Genomic DNA, 24008 nt, shown 5'->3' on the forward strand with positions numbered 1-24008 from the left:
CGGGTAGACGATGCACTGAGTTTTCTCCCAGCGATTTGATGATTTCATCCAGATCATTGCCAAAGAGAAACTTCCCCCGAAAAGGCAGGGATCCTAAACTCGACTTAGAAGAGGCGTCCGCCGACCAATTTCGAAGCCATAACAGCCTCCGAGCGGCCACCACCGAGACCATGGACCGGGCCAGCACACGGAAGAGGTCATACAGAGCATCCGCCCCGTATGCAATGGCAGATTCTAGGCTGTCGGCCTGAGCGGCCTCATCCGGAGGCAACTGCTGAGACGTCAAGAGCTGCTGAACCCAGAGCAGACTAGCCCTCTGAGTCAACGAAGTACACATGACGGCACGCATGCCTAGGGCCGAGACTTCAAACACTCTCTTGAGGAACGTTTCCAGCTTGCGGTCTTGCGTGTCCCGTAGGGCCGTACCGCCAGTGACCGGGATCGTCGTCCTCTTCGTCACCGCTGATACCGCCGAGTCCACCTTGGGAAACCGGACGAGATCCAAGAAATCCTCCGGCAGCGGATACAATTTTTCCATGGCACGGGAGACCCTCAATGCAGCCTCGGGGGCGTCCCATTCCCCCGTAAGTAGCTGCAGGAAGGATTCATGCACCGGGAAAGCCTTCGCCCGAGGTCTGAGGGCGGCTAGAACTGGATCACCTTTCTTGGAACACGTCGCAACCGCCGGAGCCACCGGTGCCAGAGGGTCCGGCGGCGGATCCAAATCCAGTTCTTGCAGAGTCTGCTGGAGCAGATCCTGCAGCTCTTCCCTGTGGAAGATTCGTAGGGCGCGCAGGTCGTCGCCTTCCGCTTGGCCATCCAGTTGCGCCGGATCCGGAGGGTCCGCGGGGTCACATCCCGTCGAGGAAGCCGCTCCCACAGCTCGAGGCGGGGATGGCAGAGCAGAGGTCCCTGGAACCGCCCCAGCCGGAATCCGAGGCCCGGAGGGTGGTAAAGCTAGCTTAGGGATCTTGGGAGGAGAAGGACCTGCTGGAGCACCCCCCGGATCCGCCAGACCCTGTAAATATGCCATATGCATTTTTAAAATAAAATCTGGCGAGAAAAACGGCAGACCGGGAGGCGCGCCCGAAGTAGAGGCCTCCTGAGGTAGACGAACCGGCAGGCCCTCCTCGGAGCTACGAGGGAGGCGAGGTACGCCCCGAGCTGCAGCTTCCTCCTCCTGAGCGCTTGCCGCGCCAAGATCCCCTCCAAAATGGCCGCCATTCCCGCCCTCGGCGAGGAAATGGCCGGCCCACGCTTCCCGGGCTGCGGGGAGGGGGGCGTCGGGAGCGAACCCGAGCCGTGCGCGGCGTCTTCCTCTTCTGGAAGGCAGCGCGGGCAAACCCCCTCCCTCGAGAGACGAGACCCCTGCTCTCCGCAGGTCTCGCAACGAGAAAAGCACGGCATCGGAACGCCGCGACGAGAAGGACGCCTCGGGGGGGGGGGCCGAAAAAGATCGCACCGCGGGGGGGCCGAAAAGGCCTGCACAACCCGCCCAAACAGTCCTCAGGCACCGGCGGGAAAAATCCCTGCCGGCGCGCCCAGGCCCGAGAGAGATGTGCCGGGCCGCGGGACTGACAGTAAAGGTCGCAGGAGCCGGCTCTGCCGGCTGAAAACGCTGAAAGGCAAAAGCACAAAAATCAAAACTTACCCAAAACGTGAGTAGAGAACAGCAGGAGGAGGCAGAATAGAAATCGGAAGGCACGCCTCCTCAAAAATTAACCTGACAAAATTTGCCTTGAAAACTTTTTTTTTTTTTCCAACTAACTTGATCCAACCTGTTAACAGAAGAAAGAAATGACAGGGAGAAACTCAAAGAAGAGCAAAATAAGTCCGAAAACCTGTCACTCTGGGGAAGCTCTGGTTTCCCCAACTCACATCTGCTGGAGTCAGAAAGATACTGAGCTCCAGCAGAGGGTGCGCTAGCCTATGAGGTGCCACTCTCGAGCTCTGTTCTGACTCCATCTGCTGGACGGGGGACATAACCCACCGTCTGGACTGATCCTGGTACGTACAGGGAATTTTAGTTAGGTTTTCCAAAAATACACAATTGTCAATCGTCCAGCTTGCAATACATGAGATAACAGCCTTCTCTCGTTTGACAAGTCCTGTTCAGACAGTATGATATCAGGCCCAAAATGTATTTTATTTATTTAAAAGTTTTTTTCTATACTGTCATTAAGTTATTTACCATCATAATGGTTTACAATAGGGCACAAATATTAAAAAAAAAAAAATAGCTAAAACTTTACAAAGAAGGTGCAATCGGTAACAATTGAATCGTTCTAAACTATTTGATTTCTGACTTAAGTTATCCATTGGTACCAATTATCTAAGTTAATCTCAAAAACTTCCCTACTTCCCCACCACATATGGATATTGCTCTCCTGCTCACCACACTGTAGCCAACACAGGACTTGAAGCACTAAATCAAGAAAATTGATATGTACGGTGTAATAACCGGTATGTCAGCTCCAGATTTTATTGCAAATAGATAATTTGAAGATGGAGCTCTGGTCAATTGTCAGTCTCATCAAGAGCTGTATCAAGATCTGCATTCTGTTTGTCATTCGAACCAGAGCCAGTGGTTTGATCATCACTAAAAGTAAACAATTCAGCTTTGTGATGATCTTGAGGACTAAAGCAGATTGTATAAACACTCTCCACCCTCATCTTATATCTCAAAAAGATTGGCCCCATAGGGACTCTAAACATATCTCTCCTCAGCTGAAAGTAAATATATCTAGTATGACTTGGAATACCAAGCTTGTCTTGCAAGGACTGAACATTTTTAAAAGCCTTGACCTCCCAGAATTGTGCCAAATACCGGACACCTGCCTCTTTCCAAAGTATCATGTCTACTGAATATGTAACCCGAGAAAGTTTAGAATTAGCTAATAGATGTGAAATCTGAGAATATCATTCTGAGATTCCTTGTACTTTCCAAAACATATGCCATACTGTCAAAGTAATCGCTAAATGGGAGCATCATGGAGTATATTGTAACTGTGCATCCACATTGTCCCCCAAGCTTGTCAGACTCCAGTTGTACTATCTTTCCACCACATCTACCCCCATCCATCCCCCACAGGCATGTGAGGCATGCTGCAATGTAATAGTAAGAGATTCAGAATTCAAGTTCACCACTGTCCTTAGGGAGCTGTAAAGTAGAATATTTAAATGTGTAGCACTTTAAGACAATAAGTTAGCCTGCTGCCACCCTAAAAAAAAACCAAACCACAACTCAGAAGATATAGGGACTTATGTTTTCAGTTCTAACTTACTGTTATTATAACGAATGAAAAAATGGTGGGAGGCTGAAGTGACTATTAATTTTCTCCCATTTTCATTATAAACACAAATTCCTGGGAAAAATAAAAACTGAAAAAGGAGGGCTGGAGAAATATTTAGGTACCAGTCCACATTTTAAGATAAAGAAATTCTAAAGGACAAAAAAATATCCTCAAATGTTTAATCTATTTTGTCTCTTTTTAAAGTTGTATAATTTTTGCCCTTTTCTTTCCCCATACATCAGTTCAGCATCTCCCCTCTCACAGAAGCCTCGCTTCAATGCAGCCCAGAGACAAGAGGGTGCCTTAAGTGCAGAGACTGGTGCCAAATGTAGGCAACAGCAGAGGATGGAAATATTTAAAAATTAGGCACCAGCCAAAAATGTTTAGAAGTCAGGGAATTCTCTTTTGCAGTTTTTTGGGTTTTTTTTGCTTCTTTGCTCTCCCCCTTTCACCTCCACACCTTGAAGACAAATCAGGGTGGAAAAACGTAAAGAGGCATGTCTCAGGTTTTCCCAATCACACCCCCCTAATACAGGAGAAGAGCTATCAGATAAAGTAAGAATGAGGAAGGAGGTCCAGGGATATTGCATATGCACTGGACAGAAAGAATATAGTATGACAGACCTAGATCTAAGTGGGAGTGAGAAAATGCAGAACATTTTTCAGGGAATGGTGCTGGCGACGTCTTTTCAATTTTTTGGAAATGTTTTTAGAAGGCACGGAGGGCATAAAACATCACATGAGCACAGAAAATAAAGATGTGTGGCAGAGGCACTCCCATTCATGCTCAGCTTGCTCCTGCTCCTGATTCAGAGTGATGTCAGTCTAGTGTGCCTTTTAAAAACAGAAAAACATATCCAGAACACCAGCAGTGAGGCAAAATCTACAATACGGCCCGTCAAAGAGAATCTTGGCCAACAGACCAGTGTGCCTTTTGTCTATAGTGAAGTCCTCTGGTATGAGAACACAGTAAGAGAGAAAGCAAGAATCCTTAGGATACAGCTCTATCTTGTTATTGTCTGCTTCTTCTCTGATCTGCCACTATCTCTCGAGAAGGCAGATTATGAGAAGGGGAATTAGTTATCTTTAAAGTCTCAAACTGCAATGAAGCTAAAATAGACAAGATGCCATAATAGAATGACCAATTTGTAAAATGTTCTCTTCCATGCCAAGAAGTTTTCTAACTGCCCAATAAAACAATAGATCAGCTCTGCCCCATGTAGCCAGCCATAGCAATGAGCTCCCTTCCCCTCCACCACCCATGGGAGCTGCTACAGCGCCAGGTCCTTTCCCCCTAAATTCCCCCCCTGCACTTTTTCCAGGGTCCGCACCTTTTTGAAGAGCAGCCTCCAGTACTCTTCCCAGTCTCTGTCCCGATTGAGGTTTTCTCCTTCCTCATCAACAGTGCCCAGCTCATCGTACAAAGTGCGCTGTTCTTGGTCACTCAATATAGAATAAACTCTTCCCAGAATCTGTAACAAATAAAGCAATTAACAGTCTACATACACAGTGAAAAAGTATTACATGCTAAACAGTTAAGGATATAATTAATACTTACTCCTCCAGCTCAGGGGAATTCATTTGAGAAAACACACAAATTAGTTTTCAAATCCAGTTTTTGAACATGTATTTAAGAACTGAAAATAAATGCTTGCTGGAAGAAAGAAGAGACTGGGGGACAAGAGAAACTTATTTCAGTGGCTTTAATAAGGTGCAGGAAGGTGAAATCTTCTATAAAAAAAATGAAATTTGAGGCCTAGAGATCATGCTGCAAAACGTTCAGGGATGAAAGTACAAAAGAATCATGAGAAAACACTTATTACCAAAAGGGTGGTAGCTGCTTGAAAGCAGAGTTGCTTACCTGTAAGAGGTGCTCTCCTGGGATAGCAGGATGGTAGTCCTCACACATGGGTGACATTAGATGGAGCCCGGCACGGAAAACTTATGTCAAAGTTTCTAGAGGAACACTGTGCATGCCTAGCACGCGTCCATATGTGTCTCACTTCAGTCTCGTAACAGGGAATTACAAAAAATGAAAAAGAAACCCAACTCCGCAGGGTAGTGAGTGGGTTTCGTGAGGACTAACATCCTGCTGACCTAGGAGAACACCTGTTACAGGTAAGCAACTCTGCTTTCTCCAGGATGGTAGTACTCACACATGGGTGAATCTCTAGCTACAGGCTGTTCCCAAATACATACCAGACCAACACACATCCAACCAGGTGCTAACAGGCACAACAGCCTGAACCCGAAAAAAAGGGCCCTAGGCAGGAAGAGTTGGGTTCCACAGCTGGAAGAGATTCCGGAGGACAGACTGGCCGAAACTGCTAGCATGTCAGCGATCCCTGTCCAAACAGTAGTGAGCAGCGAAAGTGTGGAAGGAACGCCATGTTGCAGCCTTGCAGATCTCAGACAGGGACCACCTTCAGGTGGGCCACCAAAGCCGCCATGGCTCTGACAGAATGAGCCTGGACATGGCCCCCAAGCTGCAGTCCTGCTTGCGCACAGTAGAAGGAAATCAATCTGCCAGCCAGTTAGAGATTGCTTGGCAACTGCAACCCCCAACCTGTTTTTATCAAATAAGATGAAGAGTTGTGTGGATTGCCTGTGGCTCCAGGTAGAAGGCCAAGGCTCTCTTGCAATCCAAGCTGTGTAGTACCCAGTCACCCTAGTGCGAATGAGGCATGGGAAAAAAGGTGGGCAGGGCTGACTGGTTCAGATGGAAATCTGTCACCACCTTAGGCAGGAATTTAGGGTGTGTACAGAGGACTAACCTATCATGAAAGAACTTAGTGAATGCTGGATATGTCCCCAATGCCTGAAGCTCAATGACCCTGCATACTGAAGTGATTGTAACCAGGAACATGACTTTCAGGTCAGGTACTTCAAGGTCACAGGTGCACAGTGGCGCAAAAGGATCCTTCATGAGTTGAACCAACAACATTAAGGACCCAGGACAGAGCAGGATGTAGGGGAGGCTTTAATTGAAGCAGAACTTGCATAAAATCTTGACTCCCCTGCTATAATCCTGGGCGACTTCAACTTACATGTTGACAAAGTCCCTCTTTCAACAAACTGTGAAGCTTTCCTCACCGCAATGTCAGCAATGGGTTTCAAACAACAAATCAACAAACCCACTCACAAAGCAGGCCACACGCTCGATCTCTTCTTTACAAACTCCGGTATTTCTCTTACAAATCAACCAAATTGCAAAAAAGTCCCATGGTCTGACCATTCGCTAATCTCCACCAGCTTCTCTTTACCAAGATCAGACTCCAATCTAAACTCAAGACCCTCTTTCTTATACAGAAAACCTTGCTCCTCGGAACACCTCAGCAACCTTCTTACTTCAGATCTACCACTCATAGATGTCTCTACGCCCAATTCGGCCCTCCAATCCTGGTCCAAAATAACTAAATCTATAGCAAACACTCTCTGCCCACTGACAACCAAAACAAGGTCTTCTAATGCATCCAAAAAACAACCCTGGTTTAATGATGAACTGCGAAAGCTCAAACAACTACTTCGGCAGAAGGAAAGAAAATGGCGTAAAGCCCCCTCACCGGCCTCACTATCTGAATACAAACGCTCACTCCATTTATACAAAAGTACCACACTGAAAACAAAAAGAGACTATTACGCCCGGAAAGTTCATCATCTAATCTTTGATTCAAAAGCCCTATTCGCCTTTGTCTCCAGCCTCACTAAACCCATCATTCCAGATATCCCACCAGAGTTAGCCCAGACTAAAGCAGATGAATTGGCTCTTCATTTCAATAAGAAAATATCGGATCTCCTCAATCAGCTGATTACAAACATTACTGCTCCAGATATCACATATCTCCCCCAAGACAAAAACATCCAACTTAACGCTTTCGAACTCATCACAATCACAGAGATACATTCGGTGTTAAAGAGAATGAAACCGTCATCACACCCATTTGATCAAATCCCTTCCAAATTGCTTCTTCTCATCCCTGATACTATAGCAAAAACACTGGCAGAAATCATTAATTGCTCCCTATCACATGGGATCTACCCAGATGACCTAAAAACAGCATCAATCAAGCCACTGCTAAAAAAAACCTAATCTAAATGCTTGTGATCCCAATAACTTCTGCCCGATTTCCAACCTCCCATTCATAGCTAAAATCATGGAAAAATTGGTAAACACCCAACTATCCAACTACTTAGAGGACCACAGTATTCTGTCCCCAAACCAATATGGTTTTCGCAAAGCTGCAAGCACCGAAACCTTACTACTCTCTCTCACGGACTTCCTCATTTCTGGAATTGATAAATGCCAAACATTTTTACTAATCCTCCTTGACTTCTCGGCGGCCTTCGACACCGTCAATCACACCCTACTCCTAAAACAACTGGCAAACATTGGATTGACAGGTGCTACACTAAACTGGTTCAAAACATTCCTAGAAAACAGAGGATATAGAGTCAAAATTCACAATAAAGAATCCCAATACCACCCTTCTAACAGAGGGGTGCCGCAAGGTTCATCACTTTCACCCACGCTCTTTAATGTCTACCTGTTACCACTATGTCAACTTCTTACAAAATTAAACCTGAAACACTTCCTTTTCGCAGAAGACGTACAGATCGTGATTCCCATAAAAGAAACAATCTCAAAACAATGGAACACTGGGACAGTTGCTTATTAGAAATTAAACTTCTCCTCACCAGCCTAAACCTCGTACTTAACGCTTCAAAAACGGAATTCCTGCTCATATCACCGGAAAACAATAACACACTTCCAAAACCAACCGCACTCCTTCAATCTACCCATGTAAGAGATCTAGGAGCTATCTTAGACAATCGTCTCAACCTTAAAACATTCATTAACCAAACCACCAAAGATTGCTTCTACAAATTACATATTCTGAAAAGAATCAAACCACTTTTCCACGCTATGGACTTTAGAACAATCTTGCAAGCAATAATTTTTTCAAAACTAGATTATTGCAACTCTTTACTATTAGGCCCTCCCAGCTTCTTATATCAAACCCCTACAAATGGTTCAGAACTCCGCAGCCAGAGTCCTTTCAAATTCCAGGAAAATGGACCACATCTCCCCTATCCTCCAAAAACTCCATTGGCTACCAATACACTATAGAATCATGTATAAATCCATCAACATCATATACAAGACCATCAACCAACTCACGCAACTCGATCTTCAAATACCATTTAAAAAATACACTTCCGCCAGACCTATCAGGGAATACTACAAAGAGTCACTCCAAATTCCAAATGCCAAAACCTATCAACATAAATCCTTGAGTCTCAGAGCCTTCTCTACAGCAGGTCCAGTTCTGTGGAACTCTATACCACCTGATCTAAGACAAGAGCCATGCGCTCTAACATTTAGGAAAAGACTAGAAACTTGGCTTTTCAAAAAAGCATTTCCAAGCCTTGAATAAAACGCACTCAACAACACAAACTCCTATGTAACATCTGGATCCAAATAAGAATCCACCTATCACAAACTTACACTCACTATGACCTTTTGAGTTTTATCATATCACCATGCACTACTGTGTCATATTTATTCTCATGTTTATTTATATTACCGCTCATATTTATGTACCGTCACATTCATTCAAATAGGCTCATTTACTTACTCTGCTACACTATCACTTTAATTGTATTAAATGTAAATATTGCATTGTTTAACCTCTCTCCTCTTCCAGTTCCAAGTTAATTTTCCCTGTTTTATTGTAACTTTCTCACACCTTTTAATTGATTCTCTGTATTTAAAGTTCAAATTTGTATTGGAAATATCTATTACGTTACGCTATACTTTGCACACATTGTTATTTGTAAACCGGGTTGATGTGATCCCTATCATGAAACTCGGTATAACAAAAATAATAAATAAATAAATAAAATAAATAAATAAAATGCTCTGCTATGGGTTGCAGCGAGATAGGCGAACCATCTACCCTCTGAAGGGAGTTGGTTTTTAAGCCAGCATCCAATAGGTGCAGCAGATAGTCAAGCAGTTTCAATGTAGAGCAGGAGAACGGATCCAACCTGTGACTCACACCACACAGCAAACCTCATCCACTTCAGGCCATACAGTTTCCTGGAGGCTACAAGGACGCGAGAAACATCTTCTGTCAGGTCAAGGTGCTGCAAGATTAGCCTTTCAACATCCAGGCCATTAGGGTCAACGTCCTGAAGATGGGATAGTGTAGCCTGCCCTGATCCTGCGTGAAAAGGTCCAGGGAGGTCCCCAGACTGATTGGATCCCTGATAGAGAAATCCTGCAGGAGTGGGAACCAAATCTGCCTCAGTCAATGAGGGGCTATGAGGATCATGGTTACCTTGCCCCGCTGGAGATTCAGGAGAGTCTTCATCACCAGCAGAAGCAGAGGATACGTGTACAGGAGGCCCCTGCCCCAAATGACAGGCAAAGGTGTCTGTGGCTGGTTTGCCGCCCCCCCCCCCCATATACAGGGAATAGAATTGTCACCTTGCTGTTGCAGGGGGGAGGCAAAGAGATCCATGACTGGGGCTCCCCAGAGGTGGAAGATCCAGTCTGCCACCACTGGATTCAGGGACCACTCATAGGGTCGGAAGGTCAGACAGAGGCGGTCTGCCATCACATTTTCCGTCCCACAAGGTACATGGCTTGGAGCAGCACGTACCCAGACTGAGCCCATGACCAAATCTGAACTGTGTCAGGAAGCAGGAGGAACGATCCTGTACCTCCCTGTTTGTTGATGTACCACATTGTCACCTGGTTATCAGTCTGGATCAAGACCGCCTTGTTGGACAAGCAATGCCGGAATGCCCAAAGCGCATAACGAATCGCTGAAAGCTCCAGGAAGTTGATCTGGCACAGAGCTTCCTGAGCAGACCACAGGCAATATGCAGAGGCCCTCCACATGGGCTCCCCACCCCAGGGACCACGCATCCATGGTGAGTACAATCTGGGAAGGGGGAGACTGGAAAGGAACCCCCTGTTCCAAGTTGTGCAGTCTCCCACCAAGATAAGGAGAGTAATGCGGATGCACACATGGAGGTCCTGGGTGGCTTGCAGCCACTGGGACTGCAGGGTCCACTGAGTCCTGCACATATACAAGCGAGCCAGAGATGCAACATGGTCAGTGGCTGCCATATGACCCAGGCGGCGGAGCACGAGGCAGCTGGAGACCTACTGGCTCCGGCGAACCAGACCCATGAGGGATGCCAGGGCGAGCACCCGATCTCAGGGCAAATAAGCTCTTGTCTGAGTCGTGTCCAGCTGATCACCGATGAAGCTCAACTGCAGCGATGAGGTTAGATGGGACTTCGGGTAGTTTATGACAAACCTGAGGGCCTACAGCATCCGAATGGTCAAGTGCAGAGACTGAAGTGATTCCTCCTGGAGTTGCTCTTGACCAGTCCATCATCCAAATAGGGGAACACCTGCACCCCTAGACAGTGGATGTGTGCTCCCACCACTGCCAAGCACTTGAAGACACGAGGGGCAGAGGCTAGGCCGAACGGCAACACCTTGTATTGGAAATGTCTCTCGCCCCCAACAAACCAAAGATACTTCCTGTGGCTGAGGAAGATTTCAACGTGGGCATATAATTTCTTGAAATCAAGGGAGCAAAGCCAGTCCCCCCCATGCAGGAGGGGAATCAGGGTGCCCAGAGAGACCATTTTGAACTTTTCCCTTTTTTAGAAACCCGTTCAAACCTCACAGGTCCAGAATAGGATGGAGTTCTTCTATTCTCTTTGGTATCATGAAATAGCAAAAATAGATTCCCTTCCCTTGCTGCCGCAAGACAGATTTGACTGCTCCAGCTGTTATGAGGGCAGAGAGCTCTGTCAAAAATATTTCCTGATGTGAGAACAGATTCCAAGAGGGGCATGGGGGAACACCCAAAAAATTGAGTCTATACTCTCAACGAACAATGGAGAGGACCCATCAGTCCGAGCGGACACTGGGCCAGCAGTCCATGAAGAACCGCAGCCAGCCTCTGACTGGAGGGCTGTGCATCAAGGGTATGGTCAGTTGGCTTATGAACCCTCACAGGCAGTCAAAACCCCGTAGCAGGGATTGGCTGGGGCACCAGCTGAGGCCTGGTGGTCCGCTGCTGTCTAGAAAGGTCCATAGAACTCGCCTGAGGAGCACAGGAGGCCGGGGATAATATTTCCTCTGGCGGTAAAAGGACCTCCGCAAGCCCTGTCACAAGGATTTCCTGGCAGAGGACGGAGGGTCCGATGTACTGGCTGATGGATGCTGGTCCTTTAACTGAGCCACAGCATCTGACTGTCACCAAAAAGGTTCTCGCCAGTGCACGGGAGTTCTGCGAGCTTCTCCTGGATTTCCTGTTGGAGATCAGAGGCTCAGAGCCAGGCCATTCTGCAAGTACCATAATATGATCAAATTTGATTTAATGACTGGAAAAGGAACAGTGTGCAAATCCAAGGCTCTCGTGCTAAACTTTCAAAAGGGAAACTGATAAAATGAGAAAAATTGTTAGAAAAAAACTGAAAGGAGCAGCTACAAAAGTAAAAAATGTCCAAGAGGCGTGGTCATTGTTAAAAAATACCATTCTAGAAGCACAGTCCAGATGTATTCCACACATTAAGAAAGGTGGAAAGAAGGCAAAACGATTACCGGCATGGTTAAAAGGGGAGGTGAAAGAAGCTATTTTAGTCAAAAGATCTTCATTCAAAAATTGGAAGAAGGATCCAACAGAAGAAAATAGGATAAAGCATAAACATTGGCAAGTTAAATGTAAGACATTGATAAGACAGGCAAAGAGAGAATTTGAAAAGAAGTTGGCTGTAGAGGCAAAAACTCACAGTAAAAACTTTTTTAAATATATTCGAAGCAGAAAGCCTGTGAGGGAGTCAGTTGGACCGTTAGATGATCGAGGGGTTAAAGGGGCACTTAGAGAAGATAAGGCCATCGTGGAAAGATTAAATGATTTCTTTGCTTCGGTGTTTACTGAAGAGGATGTTGGTGAGGTACCCGTAATGGAGAAGGTTTTCATGGGTAATGATTCAGATGGACTGAATCAAATCATGGTGAACCTAGAAGATGTGGTAGGCCTGATTGACAAACTGAAGAGTTGTAAATCACCTGGACCAGATGGTATACACCCCAGAGTTCTGAAGGAACTAAAAAATGAAATTTCAGACCTATTAGTAAAAATTTGTAACTTATCATCAAAATCATCCATTGTACCTGAAGACTGGAGGATAGCAAATGTAACCCCAATATTTAAAAAGGGCTCCAGGGGCGATCCGGGAAACTACAGACCGGTTAGCCTGACTTCACTGCCAGGAAAAATAGTGGAAAGTGTTCTAAACATCAAAATCACAGAACATATAGAAAGACATGGTTTAATGGAACAAAGTCAGCATGGCTTTACCCAGGGCAAGACTTGCCTCACAAATCTGCTTCACTTTTTTGAAGGAGTTAATAAACATGTGGATAAAGGTGAACCGGTAGATATAGTATACTTGGATTTTCAGAAGGCGTTTGACAAAGTTCCTCATGAGAGGCTTCTAGGAAAAGTAAAAAGTCATGGGATAGGTGGCGATGTCCTTTCGTGGATTGCAAACTGGCTAAAAGACAGGAAACAGGGAGTAGGATTAAATGGGCAATTTTCTCAGTGGAAGGGAGTGGACAGTGGAGTGCCTCAGGGATCTGTATTGGGACCCTTACTGTTCAATATATTTATAAATGATCTGGAAAGAAATACGACGAGTGAGATAATCAAATTTGCAGATGTCACAAAATTGTTCAGAGTAGTTAAATCACAAGCAGATTGTGATAAATTGCAGGAAGACCTTGTGAGACTGGAAAATTGGGCATCCAAATGGCAGATGAAATTTAATGTGGATAAGTGCAAGGTGATGCATATAGGGAAAAATAACCCATGCTATAATTACACAATGTTGGGTTCCATATTAGGTGCTACAACCCAAGAAACAGATCTAGGTGTCATAGTGGATAGATAACACATATGCAGTGTGCTGCGGCAGTCAAAAAAGCAAACAGAATGTTGGGAATTATTAGAAAAGGAATGATGAATAAAACGGAAAATGTCATAATGCCTCTGTATCGCTCCATGGTGAGACCGCACCTTGAATACTGTGTACAATTCTGGTCGCCGTATCTCAAAAAAGATATAATTGTGATGGAGAAGGTACAGAGAAGGGCTACCAAAATGATAAGGGGAATGGAACAACTCCCCTATGAGGAAAGACTAAAGAGGTTAGGACTTTTCAGCTTGGAGAAGAGACGGCTGAGGGGGGATATGATAGAGGTGTTTAAAAATCATGAGAGGTCTAGAACGGGTAGATGTGAATCGGTTATTTACTCTTTCGGATAGTAGAAAGACTAGGGGGCACTCCATGAAGTTAGCAAGGGGCACATTTAAAACTAATTGGAGAAAGTTCTTTTTTACTCAACGCACAATTAAACTCTGGAATTTGTTGCCAGAGAATGTGGTTAGTGCAGTTAGTATAGCTGTGTTTAAAAAAGGATTGGATAAGTTCTTGGAGGAGAAGTCCATTACCTGCTATTAAGTTCACTTAGAGAATAGCCACTGCCATTAGCAATGGTTACATGGAATAGACTTAGTTTTTGGGTACTTGCCAGGTTCTTATGACCTGGATTGGACACTGTTGGAAACAGGATGCTGGGCTTGATGGACCCTTGGTCTGACCCAGTATGGCATTTTCTTATGTTCTTACCAATGCCTGCTGCTGCCACCCTAGCAGATGTAGGTAGAGTGCACCTCATGCTTGCCACATTCCAAGCCATGCTGTACAAGGGCCATAAAAGTGTCCTGTTTGCTGCTGGGGCAGACGCTCTAATAACTCCTGGACTTGTTCCAGAGCTTCAGAGAATATACTGTATCATATATATAAATGGTAGGAAGCAATATGGGCAGTTAGCATGGTGCCCTGAAATTCCTTCCTGCCCAGCACATCCAGTGCTCTGTACTCTCGGCCTGGAGGGGCGAAGGCATGGGTATGGGAACGTTTGGCCTTCTTGAGCATGGACTCTACAACAGACTGATGTGGGAGTTGATGCCTCTCAAACCCCAAGGCCTTCTGCACCAAGTAGACTGCATCTGCCTTCCTATTCACTGGAGGCACAGAGATGAGATATTCCCAACTTCTAAGGAGTAGCTCCTTAAAAGATGTCATGTACAGGAACAGCTACCTCTTCCTTAGGGGCATCAAACTGGAGAACCTTCAGCATCTTATGCCTGTCATCCTCTTCTGTCAGAAGCTGGAACAGAATGGTTTCTGCCATGGCCTGGATAAAACCTGCAAAGGTTAAGTCTTGAGGCAGGGACCGGCGCTGCTCCTCTGGAGGAGACAGGTCTGAGGGAAGATACCTCAGAGTCCTCGCACGATGACTCCAGGGATCATCCCCCATGGATCATAGGGGGAATCTTCACCAAGATCCCCAGGAGACACCAGTGGAAGGCCACTGCCCAGGCCCTTTAGTTTGGGCACCGCAAGCACTGGGGCTCCCAATGGACCCAGACCATGCCGGTCATGGAACCAAAGGCCTCAGCAGTGCTGCGGACTGCACCAAGCCCTCCTTGGAGGAGAAACCCACAATGGTAATCGCCCCAGATGGAGGAGGCAATGGTAGCTGCGGGGACACTGATGGACCCCCGGGCACCAGCTGCATGGAGAGGACGCCTAGGACATCGAGGCGCTCCAGCAGCTGTGCCAGCATCAAGGGTGCAGGCTTCGGAGCCAGTAGAAGCACCAGCAGGGCTGGCTGCTCAATTCCCTGAAGCAGTGGTTCTCAACCTTTTTTTTGGCCGGGACACACCTGACAGATGGTTCTCACATGCGTGACACTGAACATGTGACCATCACGGGGCTAAATGTAAACATGCACTCTGCATCCACAGGAATCCTCTCAAACCCCAGCAATGAGTGCAGAGCAGATCTAGGGCATTACCCTGTACAACTCGCCATACAAAAAAGATAATCTGGTTCTGATGACATCCCAGTAAAAGCAAAACAAACTCCTTTTACTACCAGGCAAAATAGCCTTCCTTATGAAAAGACAGTAATTTACCACTAATGCATATCCTATTGAGAAAACACAACAAATAAGATTGATACAAATGCCTACAAGCTAGTTAAATACCTCACACCTCTGTCACACACCCTTCACCAAGTACAGAAAAACCACAAATTATAAATATGGAGACAAACTGGAATGGAAAACTAAAAAAGCCACTCTGCATGCAGTGTGAACCTGGAGAAATGGAAAAAGAAATATAGCACCTAACAGACTCTCAGGATTTGCAATAATGCACAGCATAGAATGAAAAAGGCTTCCCATTGGGCAATAGTGGTAAGAAGAAAGGAGGCTTCCAATTGGCCCGCGGGGGCTGGAAAAAGGGAGAAGGGAAGTGCAATGTGACACCGGGAGACGCGACACCTGCCGGTGTTTGGCGACACACTGGTGTGTTGCGACACACCGGTTGAGAAGCACTGCCCTGAAGGGCTTGGAACACTGCCAAGGGCACCCTATGATCCAATCCCTCTTGGAAGTCCGCAGAGGATAGAATGGATGGAGGAAGGGGAGGCATCACCAGATCTCCCTCAGAGCCCCAAAAGAGACTGGTGTCTGGCACCGGTATCACTGGGGAATGCCTGGGTTCGATAGAGGTTGATGCCTCCTCTCCACAGGGTCACTTTGGTGGCCTCACAGCAGGTGATGGCCAGAGTCCAGTGTCATGCGAAGAAGGCGACCAGTGACGATGCTTCCATGACTTCCCCTGGTGCAGAGGTGGATGGAGGGACCCCAACATCCTGGAGCATGAAGACACCGCTGACAACTGATCTTCAATCCTTCTTTCCAGAGGGGGACCCGGAGAGAGAGTGGACAGCAAGGGCTTAGGGTCCATCAGTTCCCCATGGCCTCTAGAAGAAGACACCCATAATGCTGGAGTCCAAGGTTCAGATTTCTTGGAACTGAAGAGTTTTTCAACCTAACCGGGCACGACGGCCTTTGGGGTCATCTGGTCGCAAAAATGACATTCCCTGGATGTCAAGCAATGCCCTCAGGCAGAGGATGCAAACCTCATGCAGGTCCATGACGGACATGGTCTGCGGACACCGGCAAAAACCTGACACCATCGCAAAAAGTATCTGTCGAGCAGTCAGTGCTCAGTGGACACAGAGGGCAAGACACGCCGGTAATAGACTACAAAGAAGAAAAAAAAAGCTTAACGTGCTGCCTACTAACTACAGGGAAAGACAAGGAGGACCCCCAACACAGACAAGTCGGAACAGACCAAGATTTTGAAGAAAACACTGCGAAAATTTAGAACTCCACAACCACGAGACGATGGCTCTGCGGAAAAGAAGAGTGAACGGGGACCCCACATGGATGCGTGGATAGTGGCATGCTGGGCATGCTCAGTGTGCCAGTCAAACTGACATACGTTTTCCATGCCTGTTCCATCCGATGTCACCCATGTGTGAGGACTACCATCCTGCTCGTCCTAGAGAAATATCCTACCAAAGGTAGCAGCAACTAAAACCATGACAATTTAAACATGCCTGGGACAAAGAGCATAGTGGCAAGGGTAGGTAACAGGTTATATAGATATAAGGGGGAAAGAGGATGACAAGTGGAAGAATTGGGGGGGGCTTGATTGTTTGTTCAGGCATATACCAATTGGAAAGCCAAGCAGGGGAATACAGGCCCTCAGAAAATAGAGGCACATGGTTTGGTTAAACCAATGGTTCTCAACCTTTTTTCAACCTGGACACACCTGACAGATAGTTCTCACATGCCTGACACACTGAACATGTGACGGTCACAGGGCTAAAAGTAAACATGCACTCTGCATCCACGGGAACCTCGACTCCCAAAGGGTGCAGAGCAGAACTAGGGCATTACCCATACAACTCACCATACAAGAAAGATATTCTGGTTCTCACGACATCTCAGTAAAAGCAAAACAAATTCCCTTTACTACCAAGCACAATAGCCCTCTTCTTGGAGGAGAAGTCCATTAACTGCTATTAATCAAGTTTACTTAGGGAATAGCCACTGCTATTAATTGCATCAGTAGCATGGGATCTTCTTGGTGTTTGGGTAATTGCCAGGTTTTTATGGCCTGGTTTGGCCTCTTGGCAACAGGATGCTGGGCTTGATGGATCCTTGGTCTGACCCAGCATGGCAATTTCTTATGTTCTTATGAAAAGACAGTAATCGACCATTAATGGATGTCCTATTGAGAAAACTCAACAAATAAGATTGATACAAATGCCTACATGCTAGTAAAATACCTCACTCACACAGAACTGACCTTCACCAAGTACAGTAAGAGCACAAATTATAAATATGGAGACAAACTGGAATAGAAAACCAAAAAAAGCCACTCAATGCAGTGCAAATCTGGAGAAATGGAAAGAGAAATATAGCACCTAACAGTCCCATGATCTGCAATAATGCACACAAACTAATCCACGCAAAGTTACACTTGCATGATGGAACACACTCAAACCGTGACAACCCTATCTATGAAAAGGCAACACTACAAATATTAAACCAGACCCTAAACACTAATACACTTCCTATTAGGAAAACAGAATAAGCCAAGCTGCTATAGATCCCCACACAGAAATAAATTGTAAAGCTATACTAATAAATGTTACAAAAACAGCTGCTGAACAGAACATCCAACAATTAAAAACTCATAAAAATTAAAAAATGGCCAAATATCAATAAAATTTCAAACCGCAGATCTCACATAATACTCAATAATTAAAATGGCAGTCAATCAAGAACAATAAACTTAAAAATCCACCTTTACTTACTCTCTCCAGCAACTCTCCTACTCCTTTCCCTTACAGGCCAAAAGCGCACAACAGAAACAGCAGTGGCTGAAGCTCTGTCCTCAATGTCTTCCTTCTTTAGGGCCCACAACCAGTTTCTGTCTCACACATGCGCACACCCCCTCCCCCCAGGCTGCCACCCATGCACATGCACACCCCCAGGCTCCCATTCACATATGCATGTACTGGGCTTCGCTGCCAAACCTCTCTTTCCTTTGCCGCAGGAATGGGCTCCAGTTGCGCCGCAGCTTTACTTTGGTGGGCCTTTTTCGCCACCACAGGGATGGACTCCCGTGACGGCCTTGCTGCAGCGGGATCAGGCTTCCTCTTTGCTGCCATGGGGATGGGTTCCCATAGCGGCCTTGCTTCATGGGGTTGGGCTTCTTTGCTATGGGATGCCCCTTCTTCCTGACAGTGGCCTGTGGGGACAGGAGGAAGGCTTCCCAGTGGCTCGCAGGGGCAGGAAGAAGGGAGGAGGGAAACAAGTGGGGCAGTGGGACACCGGGAACCACGACACACCTGTTGGTGCTTGGGGCTACCATGGCTAAACCATGACTACCTTGTGGTAACTTGCACAGAGCTATGGTTATAATTCTAACAAGGAGCAGTGTAACTGGATCAGGCGTCCTAGCGGGCGGGGAACTTGTAGGGACTGACCATGTTTAAAATCCAATGGTCAATGACACAGGGGAGCCCAGATGTTTTTGGATAATGGCCTCTCTAGTTTTGGTGGCTGTATGGATGTTACAAAGCTTGGTGGTTAACTAATGGAAGAGAGTTTAAATACTGAAGTATGGGATTGTAAGAATTAAAAGTATAAGATCAATATTATAAGTCTGGAAAAGCCTACCAGCAGAAGACCGAGGAGGCCACCAGCACTTGTAAAGTAATTTGGTCATGCTTGGATCAGATAAGAAAGGCAATGGTAGGAAAAGGGTTGAAAGGCTGAGTAAACCTTGTTACATTGCAGGCCATAGGGTAGCCAAGTTGATGCTAGCAGGCTACAGCTCCCCAGAAACCAACCAGGCTGGGACCTGCATGTTGGTGGTGGCTAGGTACTATTTGGCAAGGCAACAGGAACCTAGGCAGCTGAATGTTTGGGCAGTAGTCTCGCTGGTTTTGGCAACTGCTTGGGTTGTTGAAGGGCTTGGGGTGGGGGGCAGGGGTGACATGAGGTAGAGGGAAAAGTTAATGGTTTAAGTATGGAACTTGTTTACAACAGCCTGGAAAGTGCAACCTCCACGTTACCTATGTTCAATGGACAAAAATTACTTGTCAAAACTGCTAGATTAAATCTGACTAGAACTTGTGCCTTCTCTGTGGCAGGACCCACTATCTGGAACTCCCCTACCCAACTACAGGTCGACAACTTTTCTCTAACAAAAAATTCAAAAAAGCCATCAAAACAATCTTTTTTCATTAGCCTTCCCTGAACCTAAAACCTAACCTTGGGTCTCATTTTAATGAAATGTTATTTTTAAATTTTTTCGGAGTTTTATATTTTAAATATGTACATTTCAAGTAAACTGCTTAGATCCGCAAAAAGCTTGTATAGGCGGTATAGAAAAATGTTTAAATAAATAGAGGAACACAACAAAAACTGATTTGGATAAAGAGCAATATCCTATAAGCAGTCAAGCTTTTGCAGCTGGCAGCTAGAATATACCCATAGCAATGTGGGCCAGAATAAGTAGGCAGACTGAATGGGACAGCTGGTCTTTTTCTATCATCTATTTTATAATTTCAAAGTTTCTGTAAACCTAGATTACTCCTTTCACTTCCTAGATCAAAGCTAGGCTAATAGTTCAGAAAAAAACAGGTTTTTAAGAAACCAACTTGTATATCATGAAAGCATTGCTTCTCATATTCTTCTTTAAAAATTCAACACATCATTAAAACCTTTCAGATATCTGAAGGTCTGTAGCATATCCCCCCCACACCTTCTCTCATCCAGGGTATACATATTTAGACCCTTTGCCTCTCCTCATAAGTCTTCTGATACAGACCCCACATCATTTTGTTAACTCTTCTCTGGATCGCCTCCATCCTGTTTATCCTTTTTGAGGTATGAACTCCAGTACTGAATGCAAAACTCCAGGTGGGGCCTCACCAAGGACCTGTACTAGGACATTATCACCTTTTTCTTACTGGTTATTATTCTTTAAAAGCCAGACGAATGCTGGGCTGCATTGCTTTTTCACATTGGCAGACACTATCACCCCAAGGTCCCTCTCCCACTCTGTGCATGTCTTTCATCCCCCCGCCCCAATCACATACAGCTCTTTTGGATTACCGCAACCCAGATGCACGAGTGCACTTCTTGACATTGTATCTCAGCTGCCAAATCTTCAACCATTCTGCAAGCTTTTTTAAAATCACTTCATATTCTCTCTACACCTTCTGGTATATCCACTGTTGCAGATCTTCATACCATCCACAAAGAAGCTATCTTCTATCCCTTCCACAATGTCACCCACAACTATCTTGAACAGAACTGGTCCTAGTACTGATCCCTGTGGCACTCCATTTAACATTGTGATCTCTTCATATTTAAGTTTTTCCTTAATTTCTGGAATCAAGGGTTCTTGATATTATATAAAATAAACATTTATAAAAAAAAAAAAGAAGATGAGATCTACAATATAAAGATCTTCTTGACCAAAGGGATATACAGTAATACTCTGTGTAAAAACAAAATACCCCTGCACAGCACAGGTTAACTAGCATACAAAACATCCTTATGCCAAGCTCACCAGTCTCCACAAAATCAACATCTGTACCACCTTTAAAAAAAAAAAAAAGGTGAGGGAGAAGTCTTACATTTCTCATTGAAATAAATGTAGTAAGCCAAGTAACAACCTTTAAATATATTTTTTTATTCTGCAGAATTTCATATTTTGTACTTAAACTAATCACCCTGTACACAAGACAGACGTCTGATACCCAAAACATGAGCATCTAAGCATTGTTCAGTCGCATTTTATAGCTAAGGATATTAGAAATTTTGGGAGTAAACAATGGTAAGGGAGGGGGTGCAGACGGAGTACACAGTGCTATACACCCAGTTTAAATGGACACTCAGTCCCTAATCCTTCGAGTTTACATCTAGCTAAAACCAAGAGAAGCCATGCAACAAGAGGCAGGCTGTGAGTTTTTGAGTTTAAGAGCACGAGGGCATCACCGAGGAGGTTTACAGTAGGTGGGCTAAGGGTGCTGTTAAACTGACGAGGATCATCATCATCATCATCAAGGCTAGATTTAGGCAAAGGCAAAATTCTGAGGATGCCCCAAAGCTGGAACTCCCTCTGGTGCTCTCCGATTTCCAGGGGCAAAACCCACGCCTTTCCGATTACCTGGCTATGGGCGCCATAATCAGATCCAGCCCTGCTCATCAGATAAAACGCTGGGGGGGGGGGGGGGGGGGGCAGTTCTCTTCGGGACTGGCCTCCCTCCCATACCTGGAATTTCCGCGTGGCCTCTTCCTTCTCAGCCTCCGGGACCCGGTCCGGGTGCACCTGCAAGGAGACGCGGTGATAGCCGCGCCGGATCTCCCCCGCCGAGGCCGCTTCCCGCCTGACTCCTAGCACCTGGTACAGGTCAGACGTGCCGAAGGAGCGCTGACAGAGCTGGAGCAGGCCCGACATGGCGGCGCGAGGAACACTATTGCCAAACAGACGGATTTCCCGCCAAAGTCCCCAGCTTGGAAATTTATAGACGATTTTTTTTTTCCCCCTGTGGCGGCTTTTCCTCACTGCGCCGACTCCTTCCCTGCTCGCTTCCTCATTCAGCGCTAGGGGCCGGAGGCGGGGGCGAAGAGCGGGACTCAGCGCATGCGCACTAACGCAGAAACGTCACACAGTGGGAGCCGAGCCCGCTAGAATCTCGCGACTGACAATGCAGCGCGTGCGACTCGCGGGCTGTTGCTGCACTTATTCGAGCATCATCTCCTGGCTTTAGACTTTAGAGACAAATCAAGTTTACGTTTTGAAACAATAGTGGGCTCAGATAAAATACCTTAAGGGTGGATGAGATGAATTTACCCATCCTTATTGTACACACTAAGTTTTTGCATGACGGATGCTGTCAATACGCAATTCGCGCTGCCAGAACGCTGTTGGAGAGGAAGGGGAGAAGTGGGGTAGTTGACTGAGACTGATCAAGGGTGGAAGGCCCGAAGCTTTGGTGAAGGATTGAGAGACCAACGGGATCGGGAGCCACTCTGAGCCGTTTATTCTGGGGGGAAGCTGTGGTGGGTTCTTGGGCGGATGAAGAGGGCATGGCCACATCGCTGGAACTGATGGCCTGTGGGCCAGTGGTTGCAGTGGGAACGTGAAGAGTACTGATAGGCATAGAAGCAGTTTGAGGCAGCGCAGCGGTATCTCCCTCCCTTAAGCTAAGCAGGCAACCTACACTTGTTCACTGAAGGTCGCTTGCTACAATCGCTGACTCCGGCAGGGGTTGTGCACTATTACATACTGGAATTCAATATTTTTAAGGGGGGGGGGGGGGTTAATTAGAAAACGTCTGTGGGGCCTCCATCTCTGGAAATATGCCTATGCATGTGGAAGGTAGAATAATGTTAGTACTGGAGTTTTGAAGGAAAGAAAAATGTTTTTGAAGGGTAAGTTATACCTTGAGGGTAGGGAGAGACTGCTTTGTGCATAAGGTGAGAGCTGCTGAAAAGGGTATTTAGGACTGATTCAAAGTGAAAGAATTGCCTGCCTGCAAAATGTGTTTTGTGGGACAGCAGGTTGCAATACACATCGGTGACATCATCAGGTGAAGTTTGGTTCAGACATTTAATAATGATTAATTAGAAACACCAAAGAGCCAATAAATTACCCACAATAATCAATCCAAAAATAACAAAGGGAACCAAACTGAAAATTTAAACAAAAACGGGTGCTCATCCCTGTCCTCTTAAGGAGAGTTTACCTGTCAGTCAATGTTTAAGGCTTCCCCGAGTTTGTACGTCTATGATTGACGTTCAACATCAAGCACAGCTTATGACAGACAGATTTTTAGTGAGGGAATATCCCAAAACAGTTGTACGAAAAGCATTGCTTAGAGCAAAGTACAGTTATCGGGAATGGCTATTTTTACCATCTGTTTTATCATCTTCACACACGACCTGTACTTTACCTTTTTCTCCTCAAGTTCATCAAGTACGGGCCTCTATTTTACAGAACTTGCATGTGTTACAGATTGATGATATCTTCAAAGATTTACCAAGCATCACTTATACTAGAGGTCCCAATTTTGACTTCACAAGTTCTCAATTGGTTGAATCTACTAGGAAAAATGGAGCTCATAACCCTTGTGGCAATTGTTCTGTGTGTCATTTATCCATGAATACATCTTCATTTACAATCTATGTGATAAACTGGACTGGCAAGTTGAAACACATTACTGCATACACTTCATCGTCAGTGATTTATTTGATTGAACGCCCTTGTAAAATAAAGACCTCATGTATGATAAAAATGCATATGATTGAACATCATTCTGATTAGAAAGCAAATGCTCCATTGGTTCCTCATTGTGAGGAGACACAGAATGTATTTGATGATCTACGGTTTTGGTCATTGATCAACTCAGGATCAGGTGGTGGGAGGTGATTTCTAGAGATGCGATTCGGCCGAACCTTTTGGTTCGGCCTTCGTTATCGGCCCGCCACGGGAAATTTCGTTTCCCCCCACGCTCCTGACCCCCCAAGACTTACCGAAATGCCCTGGTAGTCCAGCGGGAGTTCCGGGAGCGATCTTCCCCTCTCGGGCCAGCGATTGCCAGTAATCAAAATGGCACCGGTGGCCCTTTGCCCTTACCATGTGACAGGGGCTACTGGTGCCATTGGTCGGC

The 24008-nt window shown here is 45.8% G+C and overlaps 1 protein-coding gene across 1 annotated transcript in view; it reads right to left on the reverse strand.

The window, feature by feature from the left end:
- DNAJC9 (DnaJ heat shock protein family (Hsp40) member C9) overlaps positions 1–21956 on the reverse strand; it is a 43716-nt gene extending 21760 nt beyond the window's left edge. Inside the window, exons 1-2 of the mRNA XM_029609187.1 lie at positions 21608–21956; positions 4625–4765 (exon numbers count right to left, since the gene is read on the reverse strand). Of these exons, the coding sequence (XP_029465047.1) occupies positions 4625–4765; positions 21608–21793 (327 nt within the window). The 5' untranslated portion in view covers positions 21794–21956. The remainder of the gene's footprint in view (positions 1–4624; positions 4766–21607) is intronic.
- Between the last annotated feature and the right edge of the window lie 2052 nt (positions 21957–24008).

The sequence above is a fragment of the Rhinatrema bivittatum genome, chromosome 7 (genome assembly GCF_901001135.1).
Source record: "Rhinatrema bivittatum chromosome 7, aRhiBiv1.1, whole genome shotgun sequence".
Classification (NCBI taxonomy): domain Eukaryota; kingdom Metazoa; phylum Chordata; class Amphibia; order Gymnophiona; family Rhinatrematidae; genus Rhinatrema; species Rhinatrema bivittatum.